Below are 13990 nucleotides of genomic sequence, written 5' to 3'. Positions count from 1 at the left end.
CTCCAGATGCAAACACTCAGTTACTAAGAAGACAGACGCCCCACAGGTACAGGAAGGCAGCAATCAACCCTTCCCACCTCCTCCTGTGTCTTCTAAGTATGTCAGCATTTCGGCCTTTCCCAGCTCAGCCAGGCCTTCAAACGCTGGAGTTAAAGTGGAAAAAAGGCTTCCCATTCCTCCAGCCATCTCCTTCCAAGTAAAGCCAAACGAATTCTTTCGGGGTGAATTTTTCCCAGGGCCCCTCTTGACATCACATGGCGGCCACGCGTATTGGGATAAATACTGACCACCCAACAAATTCTAGGCTGTGACATTTTTGGTGGGATCACCTAAATCAGGGATGGGGAACATCCGGTTTGAGGGCCATATAAGGCAGAGAAATCATTTGGTCTGGCCCTACCAAGGCACGAGGAGTGAGTTAATTTAAATGTTTGACCAAATCTAGCAGGCTAATTTTTAAGTTGATAATTTTGTAGGGCCCACGAAATAAATATCCAACTGGCCCTTGCAGAAAAAAGCTTCCTAAATGCAGCTACTTTCAAATCTATTTATCTTGCCCATTCATACTGGAAAAACAAAAAATTAGCACTTTCCCCATCTGACTGCTCACCACTATTTCTCTAGAAATGAGTTTGGGCTGCTACTGGGTTGATCTTGCGAGAGGAAGCAAAGGTGTCTTCCGAAAGCATCCCTCCTTTACTCTCACCCCCTCGCCTGGGGGAGCCGGGCGCAGGGCAGAAGGCACACACAGCTGGCCAGTTGGACGGCAGCCCCTCAGTCCCCAGGATCAGCACCCTGTGCCACGCACGCTGCCGTGGCTATGCCGACCCCTCGCAACCCTCATCCAGTCTGTCACCGGATCTCGGTGATCCGAGCTTCAAATACTTCCTGAAGCCAAGGCCCTGTCCACCCCGTGGCTACCACCTCCAAGTGTTTCGTGGTGACTTCCCACTGCCCATAGGACCAAGTCCAAAATCCCGGCCCCCGTCCATCGGCCACTGCTGATCTCCCTGCTCCTCCCAGGTTACTCTTGCTGTCCACCCCAGGGGAGCCACGCTTCCCTTCTCCAAGTGCACGGAGCTGTCTCTCATTCTGGATCTCTCTCTCTCCCTCTCTCTCGCTCTCTCTCTCTCTCTCTCTCTCTCTCTCACACACACACACACACACACACACACACACTTCTGCAGAAGAAACAGCACACGCTGGCACTGTTAGCGTTTGGTGAGATGCCAAGCCCCACAGCCAGCTTTCCAGATGCTCCTGAAGCGTTATCACCAGAATGCAGCAGGCAAGATGAAGGCACTGTAACCCGCAGCCAAGACACGCAGGTCCCTCCCGGCACTGTGCCTCTGCAGGAGGGTGGACTCCCAGCGCTCCTCCCCTGTGGGCAGGCGGCATCGGTCTTTCCTCCTGAGAGGACAACCTGCGTACAAAGCGTGGGACCACACGCCAGCCTTCAAACCCACCGCCCTCACCGGCTCACGGGACCAAGGGCTGGGCCTGGTGTTCGGGCTCAATGCAGTGATGACCAGACGGCAGTATCGGGGCGATGGGGGGCCATGGGGGCCATGGAGAGCATCGCTCTGTACGCTGGGCAGCCCGAGTTCCCGTCCTGGCTTCACCACTCCTCACTGTGGACATGGCACAGCCGTGGACACCTCTCTCTTCCTCGGGTTCGTCATCTAGAAAACGGGCTCATTTTCTGTGAGAGGGTCCCTCTCACGGGGATTCTGTGAGGACTGAAGGACGACACCAGTAAAATGCATGGACGCTGCCTGGCATTCGGTCAGTGCTCAGTCCCAGCGGTCCCTCTAGCACCCTACCTGATCTCCTCCCAGAGGTGACGCCTCGCCATCACCTGGTCCCCACAGCGCTCTGGGACTAGGACCGTCAGACTGGGGCCCAGGTGAGAGGTGCTCAGTATATTAGTGATCTATCACCAATGCATAACACATCAACCCCACACTCAGAGGCTGAACTAAACCAAACATTTTTTATCTCCCAGTTTCTCTGGGTCAGAAATCCAGGAGCAGCTTAGCTCTGGCTCAAGGCCTCTTACGAGGCCCAGGTCAAGGTGTCTGCTGGGCCTTGGATCGCTGGATCCCAGAGGAGCAGCCACTTCCAAGCTCACCGTGTGGCTACTGGGAGGCTGCAGCTCTTTGCTGGCTATTGATCAGGTCCTATCCATGGGGCTGGTTAAAACATGGCAGCCCCATCCACGCAGGAGAGAGAAAGAGAGCGAGAGCGAGAGAGAGACTGAGAGAGAGAGAGAGAGAGAGAGTGCGCGCGCAAAAACAGATGCCAGACTTTGTAATCTAATCTTGGAACCAACACACCACCCCCTTTGATGCCATCGTCTTTGTTAAAAAGCAAGGCACAATTTGTACATCTGTGTTCACAGCAGCATTGCTTACAATAGCCAAAAGGTGGAAGCAACTCGAGGGCTCATCAACGGATGAATGGGTAAGCAGAATGTGGTACAGGCGTACAATGGAGTATGGTGCAGCCTTAATTAAAAAAGAAGGAAGTTCTGACACCTGCTACAGCCCGGATGAACCTTGAAGGCATTACGCTAAGTAACAAATAAGCCAGTCAGCAAAAGACAAATACTGAGTGATTCCACTTATATGAGATAGCTAGAGTAGTCAAATTCACAGAGGCAGGATGGAGAATGGAGGAGGTCAGGGGCTGGGGGCAGGAGGAAGGACTGGGGCCTCTTTTAACTCCTAGAGTGCCGGGGAGTGCGATCGCGCTCCTCCTGTCTTTCGCCAAAAGTGCCGGGAGCGCTATCAAAGCTTCGAAATGGCGTCCAGTTCTAAGGCTGCTTTTATTAGTGATGATGATATTGCTAAATATGTCAATGTAGTAAAGGCTTCCTTAAGTTTTTGAATATGTAACTTCATTTACTTGCGATTCATAATTTTTTTCCTAAACTGCTGTACAATCAGCAAAAACGCCTTGGCAATTTTAGCACAGTTCCTAGGATATTGGTTGGCACTCAAAGGGTTAATGGGTACAGAGTTGCAGTTGTGGGAGAGGGAATGGATCTGGAGACTGGGGTACAACGATGTGACTATACTTTAACACAACCGAACTGTACACTCCAAAATGGTTAAGGTGGTAAATGCTATGTTATGTGTATTTTGCCACAATTGTTTTTTTAAAAAAGCAAGTCGCAGAGTCCAGGTCACATTCAAGGGATTAGAATTATACCAGGTGTGAGCCCAGGAGGTGGGAGTCATTCAAGCCCACCTGCCACATTCAGTCGCTTCCCCAACGCCGGAGAGAATCTAACTGTTCATTGGATCCAAGTCAACGTATTTAAGGCCACCTCAGTGCTGGCCACGCCCAGCAGGGACAGGGCAGCATCTGCTGGCCCCCGATGTGCCCTCCCAGGGAGAGTGGCCAGGCAGTAGGAGACCTGCTGTGGGAATTACCAGGTGAACAGGCTGTGCTCCCAATCAAGGAAGCCCAATTAAAACCCCATCCCACCACAGTGTTCGCTGGTCTGTACTACACCCCACACGGAATAGAAAGGTACGGTAATGACTGCACGTTCCCGGTCCCATCCCAGCCTGGTCCTGTCCCATCCCATCAATTCGAGACAGAGCTCGTCGTCGTCTGTTTCAAGGCCAAGGGTGAGGCAGGGACTTATGGGGATGAGTGGAGAGGGAGGTGAGGCGCGCGCGCGCGCACACACACACACACACACACACACACACACACACACACAAAGCTGGGGTCTCTAGCGCGAGACACCACTCCTCCAGACCCTCACCAAGCTGGAAGAAAAGTACTTCAAGACCTGCACTTCCCGTCGTGGGGCCAGCTTTCTCCACTGCATCCAGGTAGACAGCATAGAATACCATTTCCTCTGCCCACATGGATTGGAAGCAAAGATGCCTTGTGAAGGACTGGGAGCTGGCAGAGGCAGACAGGACATGTTTTGCCTAAAGGAGCTCGAGAACAGATGGTGCTTAGGAATTAGCACCGTGTCTAGGGCCTGGTAAGGCTCGATGAACGTTCACTACTATGACGGTGACGAGGGGTCCAATCTCCTGCGGTACAAGAGGAGCCCCGGTTCACTGGTGTTTCTTTGCTCAAGTCCCACATTAGCAGCCCGTTTGCATTTAGAGGCTACCTGACAGGAGGGAAGCATACCCTTCAAAACCAGAATCACACTCGGAGCAGGGGGACGTCACACCAGAAGAGGGATGAGAAACTGTCGACTGGCCCAGGGGACAGCGGCCCGATCCCCATCTCACACTCACTGTGCGGTATGCTCCCCTGAGGGAGGACAGCATCATCTACTCTATCTAAACAACAATAATAATCCTTATGATGAGTATTTTAATAAATTGTAGATCTTAAAACTCACATAACTTAAAATTACACAATGTAGTACTACACAGGAGGCAAATGAAACACAGCTTAATAGCATAACGCCTGACAAAGACATCTTTTCCAGTCTCCAGTCCTTATGGAACCCACTATGCGCAGGGCACTCAGCTACTAGGTAGGACCTGTGGGATTCCAGAGGCAAAAAAGGGCATGCTTCCTGTTCTCAGGGAGCTAAGGGTAGCGCCTTTCCCTGGCTCGGAGGCTGTCACACTGATGGTGACTGCAGCCGTCACCCCCGCCCTGATGGCACTTGTTTTCTGAGAGCTTGTGGGAACACAGCTCGCTTTCCAGGGGGGTATCATCTGCTTGTGGAAGGCACAAAGCTGAGACGCTAAGGGAGGCTGCTCCACATAAGGTATCTGACAACACCGGGCTCCGCACGCGTGTCCACCACTGATGTCTCCTACGCCTTGTGTTTATATGAAAGTACAGTGTATACAGAGAAAAGGGGGCTGGGCTTAGAAACACTAACTTCACCCAGCCCGCAGAGAGCGGTTCTTCTTAAGGGTAAGCCAACAATCTGCTTCAGAAAAATGCTGGGACAGGCCTATGGGGTGGGGGTGGGGGTGAGGCTAGGGGTGGGGGTGGGACGGGAGGGCAATTTCCCTAACTTCTCAGGTTTAGATCCGGGAGTCCTTTTGCTGAACATCTCAGGGCACCATTAGTGAGTCCAGTGAACACATAGGAAACCACCTAAGAAATAGCACAGAAATCCTCCTCAACCCCTCCTATCTATGCTAGTATGTCCTCGACTTTGTGACTGGTTCCCCCCATTTGCTATCTATCACTGCGGATGGCACAGGCCAAAGGAGTCTTTACTGGCCTAAAGTTTGGTTTATAAAACTGACTTTGCGTAAAGGCTAGAAATACCCTGCCACTCCATCGAAGTTTAGAAATTCCTCGGCAAATGGCAAGATTAGAGACCCCTGGTGCACAACAAGGGCTTCAGGCTTCACTGTGTATTTAATCAGCGAAGGCTCTGGAAGCACAGACGGCTCCCGGGTGACTCCTCTGGTCTGGGGTGCAGCCTGAGCTCTGCATTCTGGAGGGTTCCACATGCTGCTTCTCAGAGACCACACTTTGAGAACCCCTGGTGAAGTGAAGACCCGAGGCCAATCAGAGGCTAACGCTAGCCAAGAATAAGCTCCCACAGCTGCTTTCTGCACATGTTTTGGCCGAGGCTCTGTTGATGAACATTTTGTCTGTCCTTGTCTCTGGACCTCGAGCGTACAGATTCGGATGGATCACCATCCCTGGTTTGTGACCCACTGTCACCAGTGGTCTATGAATGACCCACTTATTCATTTTTAATAACAGAACAAGCACCAACTAAAACAAAAGCCAGGCCCTTGAAAAGAACCTTCATCTGAACCCATCCATCCCACCTCCTGACAGGAGTTGGCCAGTTATGTCTTTCCCTTGCCTTGCTTTTTGCAGTTTTATTACGTCTAGAAACTGTGGTACATTTATACAGTGGAATACTGAGCAACAGTCAAGAAAATGAACTCTACCAACAAACAATAATATGGGTGAATCACAGCAATATAATATTAAGTAAGAAAAAAAAAGGCAAAGCTTGCATTCAGGTGGTACTAGTTTGTACCTGAAATATATACTTTTTAGGTTGCCTTAAAGTGGACGTACATTCTTAAATCTTTGTATTTTGGCCTCACCACTGAAGAAAATACATGTTTACAGGAAAACGGTCAATGAGTAAAGAAAGCTACCCAGTCAGTTTTCACAGAGAGGATAAGACCCTGCTGTGCCCTCCGGGGTTCCCTAAAACGCTCATCTTTCCACCCTCAAACGCACCCCCTGGCTTCCAGAAAACAGCTCTGAGGCGGAGAGCCCTGAGAAGAGCAGGCAATCCACACACGAGGAAGCAAAGAGTAAACAAGCACATGGGGAACGTCAGCTTTGCTCATGATCAGAGAAACGCAAATGCAAGCATTTGGGAGGCCATCATTTTGTGCCCACTAAATTAGCAAAAATGGAGAAAACAGAACCGCAGTGAACGCCGGGGGTATCCCAGTGAAACTGACGTGTGCAGACAATGCGAGCAGCCGGGTGAAGCAAAAAAATTACTCCCAACAGCTATACGGCGAGGCGGAGCCACGCACCACGCACACGGCCCACCCAGACTCATCCCGCAGGAGAAACTCAATGGTAAGAACAGCCTCGAGGGCCCCCAACGATGCAGCGACTCAGAAAACCACAGCAGAGGCCCCACAGTGTGTCACGGAGCTGGGGCAAACTTCACTTTTGAGAAAATGTGCATATGCTATTTAACACGAGAAAAACAAAGGGGATGGTGCTTCTCATTAGCACCACGTGTGCAAGGGCTGCGGGGTCAAGTGCAAGCATGAACATGGTGCGCGCGTGTGGAGGCGGGCACGGGTGTCGTGTCCTCCCTCCTAGGGTGACCGTGGGGTGGGGCTGTGATCTGCGATCGCAGGTTAACGCCGGGCGCCTCCTACCTTGCGAGCTCTCGCAGCTTTCCTCGTCGCTGTTGTCCTGGCAGTTGTTCTGCCCGTCGCAGATGAAGCTCTTGTCGATGCAGAGCCCGTTCTTACAGTGGTAGCGGGCGGTGGAGCAAAGCAGAGGGTTTGCTGCTGTGAAGGGAAGAGAGAGCCGATCACCAGGGAGCCAGCCCGTCCCATGGACACCCCCCGAAACTCCAGCCAGCAGGGTGTCCTGCTCAGGAGGCAGTGAGCTCACCTCCAAAGACGGCCGACTCGATCAGAGCCCGTCCTGGGAGCCCGGACAGACAGTGACCTGGGCAGGACAGGACTCCCTCCGCCCCGTTCCAAAAGCAACTTCACCCGAGCCACCAGGCTAGTGCCCTGTAACCATGCCAACACGAGGCTGGTGCCCTGTAACTATGCCAACACAGCCAAAGGGCACTGCCTGGCCCCCGGGTCAACCTCTAGGCTAGTGGTTCTCAACCTTGGCTGCACATTAGAATCACCTAATGTAGAAAATCAGTATTTCTACAGCACGATTTGCCTCATTCCTTGTAGGGCAATTCCCACAAGGCTCTTCGGAGCTCTATTTTTAATCAACGAAGCAGCAAAGTAGAAACTCCTCCGATCCCAGCCCTGACAGTTATGAGCTGTGCAATCTCGGGCAAATTACATCCCGTCTCAAGCCTCGGTGCCTCAATCTGTGGGCAGGACCGGCCACCTGACTTTCAGGGCTCAGTGCAAGCTGGAAGACGTAGGCCAACTGTTGAAGCAAGTGCACGGCGTAAAAGCCAGCGTGGTGCCCTTCCTTCTAAGGCAAGCACAGGCCCTGACTTCTAAGGCAAGCACAGGCCCAGGAAGCTGGCCCGGCTGCTGACGGCACTAATGGGAGCATCACCTGAGATGACAGGTGAGGAAGCGTGCAGTCTGACACCTGGCACAGCACAGGGAACAGTCCCCTAGGGCTGCCTGTGCCGGCTGCCCGGAGGGTGGCACTCTATGAAGGAGCGAATTGGTGACGATGAAGCGGCTCATCCTGGAACTGGGGGATGCCCTGAGCCCACACCTGGATGACACGTGTGGGAAGAGCACCAGAGCGGGAGGCCGGGCCCAGGCAGGAGAGTGCTATGGGGTCAGGCGCAAGGAGCTCGGGGTCTCTCGGGGGTCGGGGGACAACTGCAAGATGGCAGCTGTCATCAGTCTTCCCGCGCCTCACTGAGCCACCGGTAAGACAGGCCGAGATCATGGCTGCAGGGACTGTGAATTTCACAGGGTCCATACACCGGAAAGGCCGCAGGGTTACTCTTCATTCAACTCGGAAAGTTTGAACTGAAAGGTCAGAGGACGGGGAGGGGCAGGGGAAGCCAGTGCTCTCAGTTCTGAAGAGGACGGGCCAGTGCAAAGTCCAACAAAAATAATCTGGCCTGGAAATGGGAGTTTTAAGTCTAAATCGCTGTGGGCCACAGAATGGTTCAACGTGATCGGGCTGAAACCAGGGTGTCTGACTTCAGCCAAAACCGAAACGGGGAAACCCAAAACCTCAAGTCACATTCGGTTTCTGTCCAAGGCAGCCCGCCAAACCCTCCGTGCCCCACCACGGTGGCCTTCAGCTTCCCTGGGACCTTGCGGGTCACGTCTACACAGCCACAGCCCAGGGAACAATCTCCTCCTCGCTCTAATGAACAGCCTCGGGAGGGCACTGAAATTGCTCCAAGACCGGCTGGTTGCAAGCCTCTGCAACTATCCTGGTGGGGAAGGCTGTTTTCAATCAACCTCACTGACACTTTTGGGAACCACTTCCTTTTCTTCACCCTCGGACTCTCACAAAGTAGACGGTGCAAACCTTCCCAAGAAAAAGAGGTCGTGTGTGTGTGCATATGCACATGCTACATACATGTGTACATATGTGTGCATGTGTATATAAAGATGGCTCATATCTTCAAGATGAATTAAGGCTGACTAGACCTTAAGACACAGCTCTGGTAAGGAATCCAGACTGAAGACCCAGTCACTGGGGGGTATTTACACATATAACCGAAAGGATCGGCAGCCAGGACACATAAAGAACTCTCGTCACTCCAGAGGAAAAAGGCAACTCAGTAGGGAAATGTCGGGGGATATCATGAGCAGGCAACTCCCACAACGGCAAATGGTCAACAACCTAAAAGAACGCTGACCTGTAATGAAGGCCCACGTTAACCGCATCAACGTGCCCAGCTTAAGGTATGAGAACTCCAGGCTGCCGGCAGGATGTGCAGGGAGAGGAAGTCTCACAGAAGGCAGGTGGGAGTGCAAATTGGTGGGTCTGCCTTGGAGGCCAATTTTGTGATATTCAGTCAAATTTAAGGTGCATCCAGCTATACTCTATAGAGAATTTTGAGCAAAAAAAAGTGCTACTGAGCACTATTTATAAAATATTAAAAAAATTGAAAATGGCACAAATGTCACCCATAGAATAGCTACAATGTGCGATATTGCTACATCAGAATTCTACCGGCAGGGCTGGGCTCACTTTTTCTGTAAAGGGCCAGATAGCAAATATTTTAGACTTCACTAACCCTCTGGTCTTTGTCTTAACTACTCAACTTTCCCATTGTAGTGCAAAGCAGCTACAGAAGATTCATAAACAAAGAGCATGGCTGGGCTCCAATAAAACTTTATTTACAAAAACAGGCAGTAGGCCAAATTTGGTCCAGGGGCCATTGTTTGCCAACCCCTGCTCAACACTAGTGAAAAATGAATGAATTAGAGACAAGAAGCATGAATTTCATAAACGTAATAGTGAGGAAGAAGAGCAAGTTATGGATGAATATGTACAATGTTGTACCACCTGCGTGAAGTGACCCATGCTACTTATGCGTGAAGAATGCTACTTACGATCAATGGATACAAAAATATGTACTGAAAGAATAAAAACCTGCACTGGAAGAAACAAGCTAAATTCAGGACGGCGGGTGCCCCAGGAGAGAAGGGTAGGATCTGAGAGGGAAATACTGCAGGCTTGTAATGATACTGGATAGCATCTTATTATTCTAAACGCTAAGGCAAAAAAAGCAATATGGTAATATGATTTTTAATTGAGATATAATTGACAAAGAACATTATATTAGTTACAGGTGTACAAGAGAATGATTTGATATTTGTATATACTGCAAACAGATCAACTCAATAAGTCTAATTAACATCCATCACCATCCATAATTAAATTTTTGTGTCAATGTTACAAGTTTTTTGTTTTTGTTTTTTTGTGATGAGGCCTTTTAAAATCCACATACTCCTGGCAACTTTCAAATATACAATCCAGTATGATGAACTACAGTTAATATAGTTGTAATGTTATCATAATGTAATGTTGTATGAATAATAAGATATAGTGTTATTAACTATAGTTAATGCAGTTACGATAATAGAATAGCAACTATAGGTCATATCATTATTAATGCAGGGTACTGGGAACCCAGAAATCCACTTAATTTTCCTTTTCCTTTTCACTACGTTTGAAAGTCTTCACTGAGAAGTTTTATGAGTCTAGTCTGGCAGACATGTTTTGGTGATCACTCCCTTTCCTTTTTTCTTCCCTTCCCCCCACATAATTCTCTTGGGCTCACAAACACCTGCTTTTGGTATCTTTCTCAGGAGTTGCCCAGTTGCCCAGTTTATACGCTTGTAAACCACCACACCTGGACTCCTCCTTGCCAAGGGCTCCTTATAAAACACCGCCCCCCAATGCAGGCAGAGAAGCAGGCGAGGGTGCTGGGGGAACGCTCCCCCAACCCGCAGAAAGCCCGGAAAAGGGCCTCGGAACCATCGGAACACACATGGTCCATGCCCTCCTGGGAGCTCCGGGGAAGGGCCCTGGGGCCTCCCCTCCTTCAGGGACTGCTGATTCTCTGTATGCGAATTCAAATGAGGTTTGTGTTCAGGTTCCCTGGGACACAGCAAATTAGAAGGGAAACTAGAAAAGCTATAAAAAAAAAAACCCACCTTAAGCATGCCACAAACAGAGCAGCCTAAGATAGTTTCGAAGAGACCAGAACGTTCTAAAAGGAGCCAAAGGCAACCCTGGATTACAGCCCAGTCTAAAAACGAACGCCCCTAAAAACAGCCCCACGCTTTCACCAGCTAAACACGGATGCAACACATCTCAGAGAAATAAATCCCTTTTAGCACTGGTCCTCCAGGCATACATGGTCAGTTACTGGGCAGACTCACGACCGGGGCGGCCCATCTCCCCGACGCCCCGAGATGGCGCAAGTTCCACGACCCTCCTTCCTGGGCCTCTGCAGCTATTGACCAGACTTCGCCCAGTTTCAGGGCCCCGTGCATGCGTGGGCCTGCAGTGGCCAACGCTGCAGGATCCAGGCTCAGGGCGGGCAGGCGTCAAGGCCAGAGGGCCCTGTGGTCCCTTGGAACCTGAAATAGTAACGGCTCAACAGGCTGCTCATAAACTGGCCAGGAAGCGCTTTGAACTTTAGGATGTTTTGTCTTCGCAGCTTCTGTAATCTGAGTTTTCTTTGTCCTTGCTGAAGTGTACCCGCCACTGAAAAATGTATCGTTTTTCTCGGCTCACTAGGGAGAGGAACAATATGTTTTACAGTATTTATTTCAACGGGGATGAGGAAAACTGTCTGCAGAGTCAATTTCAAAAACTCAACTGCGGACTTACAAGCTCCTCTGTTATGACCACAACAAACGCAGGGACTGGGGATGGCTTCCCGGCCCATGAGCTCTGCAGAGAGAACTTGCCTCCCCGCAGGGGGCGGGCGGGCCTAGTTACGGTTGGCTCGGTGGTTAATTGGATTGGTGGCATTTAATTCAACCACATCTGAAGGGCCAAGGGCCCACTGCCATCGCCCAAAACCAACTGGCCAGCTTCAGGGCAGGAAATGAAGCAATCTGGCTCCAGTAGGACCCAGGGAATGTCGCCCTTAATCCACTTAAAGTCTGTGAAGTCGGTCCCTCTTCCACCTCAAAGGCTTCTTGACAACATGCATCAACGAGAGAGTTCTTGTCACCAGGCCTCATGCTTCCCATCTGCTCCCCATCCCACAGTGGTTACCCCTCACTTCCTCTACCTGCATCCCAGCCTCAGGGGGCTGTTGTCCTCCCTGGAAACCAGCAACTGGGGGAAATGGAGATGCCCCATTCATAAGCAAAAGATATTCAACAGACATCAATGCCAAGATAAGAGAGATGTTGAAATTATGCGATGAAGACTTTAAAGCAGCTATTTTACAAATACTCAAACAAGCAATCACAAACACTCTTGAAACAAATGGACCGCAGCAAGTCTCGGCAAAAAGCAGAAGCTAGAAAGAAGAACCAAGAGGAGATTTTAGAACAAAATGTAGTAACCAAAATAATGAAGAACCACACTATATGGGCTTGAAAGCAAAAATTAAACTTGACAAAAGATAGGAATTATCCAATCCAAACAATAAAAAGACAAAAGCACTGTTTTAAAAAATGAGCAGAACCTCAGGGGCCTGTGGGACAGTCACAAAAGGACTAAAGTTGTGTTGCCAGAATCCCACAAGAAAAGGAGAAAGAGTGCAGTACTTAAAAAAAAATATTTGAAGAAATAACAGCTAAAAATGTACTAAGTATGGAAAAAGACAAAAATCTTCCAATTCAAATAGAACCCTCAACAGATGAACTCGAAAGAAATCCACATACCCAGACACGCTATAATCTAACTGCTGGAACTAAAGAAAAAATATCTTCAAAGCAGCCGGAGAAAAAAATGATATATTCTCTATGGAGAAACTATCGGAATGACGGCAAACTTCTCACTGGAAACCGTAGACGCCAGAGGAAGTGGCACCACATTTTTAAAATGCTTAAAGAAAAGAAACGAACTGTCAACCCAGAATTCTATATGCAGTAAAAATATCCTCGAGGAATGACGGCGAAATAAAGACATTCTCGGATGAAGGAAAATGAAGAGAACCTGGTGCCAGCAGACCTGCTTTAAAAGAACTGCTGCGGGAAGTTCTCCAGACAGAAAGGAAATGATACCAGCAGGAGACTTGCAACATCAGGAATGAAGGAACAGCAACCAAAATAGTAACTATCTGGGTAACTATTCTTGCCCTGTTTTTTGCCTCTGGAGCACTTTAAAATGCATTTGAACGTTCAAAGCAAACATCAAAACACTGTCTTTGAGAGTTTTCAATGTAGATGCACTAAAGACAACTATAACATAAAGCAGCCATTTTCAACCGGTGTGCCGCAAGAATTTTTAAAACATGCAATCCCTGACAGTCTGTCAAGGGCACTGACCTTTTCCCCTTTACACTGTCAAACAGAAAACTGACAACAGCCAACACAACCATAGCCATCCGGTGTGAATGACTCAAAATTATACCTTTTTTTTTTTTTTTGGTCAGATTGGCAAAAGATATAATCTAGTTTTGGGAGTGCCGCAGAATTTTAGTAATTAGCTTGTGTGTGCCGTGAGATGAAAAAGGTTGAAAATCGCTGGCAGGTGGATCTATAGAATGATGGGTTCTCCACTCCACCGGAAGTGGTACCATATTGATTCGCAGCCGTCTGTGGGGAGATTGACTGCGGGTTTCAGTGGTTTCCAGCCTCATCCATTGATTGTAAAGCCCTGCATCAATTTTTCACCTCAAGGTTTCGCGGCCATTGGTGACCCCTTTCTTAATTAGCGGTTACAAAATTGAGAGACCCTCATTCACTCATTCGTCTATTATAGTTGTTATTCTTCAATTAAAAGAAAACTTCCCAAGTCAGGTATTTAATTACTCAGAAGTACAAATCATATGGGAAAGGGAGGGTAAGAGCTTGATTCTTTCCTTTTATTTACCAGTTTTCAAAAGAGTGAGTTAGAACCCATATTTTTAAATGGTAGATAAGCCAAAGGAAAATGCTGGCTTAATTTGGAATGGATATAATTGACTCACTTTGGTAATTAAAGACCAATATCCACATATTTAAATCACACGGGGTCTGTAACCACGGCAGGGAGTATGTAACATGGCAGTCATTTAGAATGTACCTTCTATAATGTGTCCCACTTGCTTTTCATTGCCGTTGGAGAACTCTCTAGTATAGACCTATGAACATATAGGATGTCCCCCTAAATGTATACCCACACTTTGAAA

At 49.0% G+C, this 13990-nt stretch overlaps 1 protein-coding gene across 1 annotated transcript in view; it reads right to left on the bottom strand.

The window, feature by feature from the left end:
- LDLRAD3 (low density lipoprotein receptor class A domain containing 3) overlaps positions 1–13990 on the bottom strand; it is a 124860-nt gene that overhangs the window by 68403 nt on the left and 42467 nt on the right. The window contains exon 4 of the mRNA XM_006099892.3: positions 6879–7013. Within this exon, the coding sequence (XP_006099954.2) occupies positions 6879–7013 (135 nt within the window). The remainder of the gene's footprint in view (positions 1–6878; positions 7014–13990) is intronic.

Source organism: Myotis lucifugus, unplaced genomic scaffold (genome assembly GCF_000147115.1).
Source record: "Myotis lucifugus unplaced genomic scaffold, Myoluc2.0 scaffold_288, whole genome shotgun sequence".
In the NCBI taxonomy this organism is placed as follows: domain Eukaryota; kingdom Metazoa; phylum Chordata; class Mammalia; order Chiroptera; family Vespertilionidae; genus Myotis; species Myotis lucifugus.
This window is presented reverse-complemented; position numbering and strand designations above follow the sequence as displayed.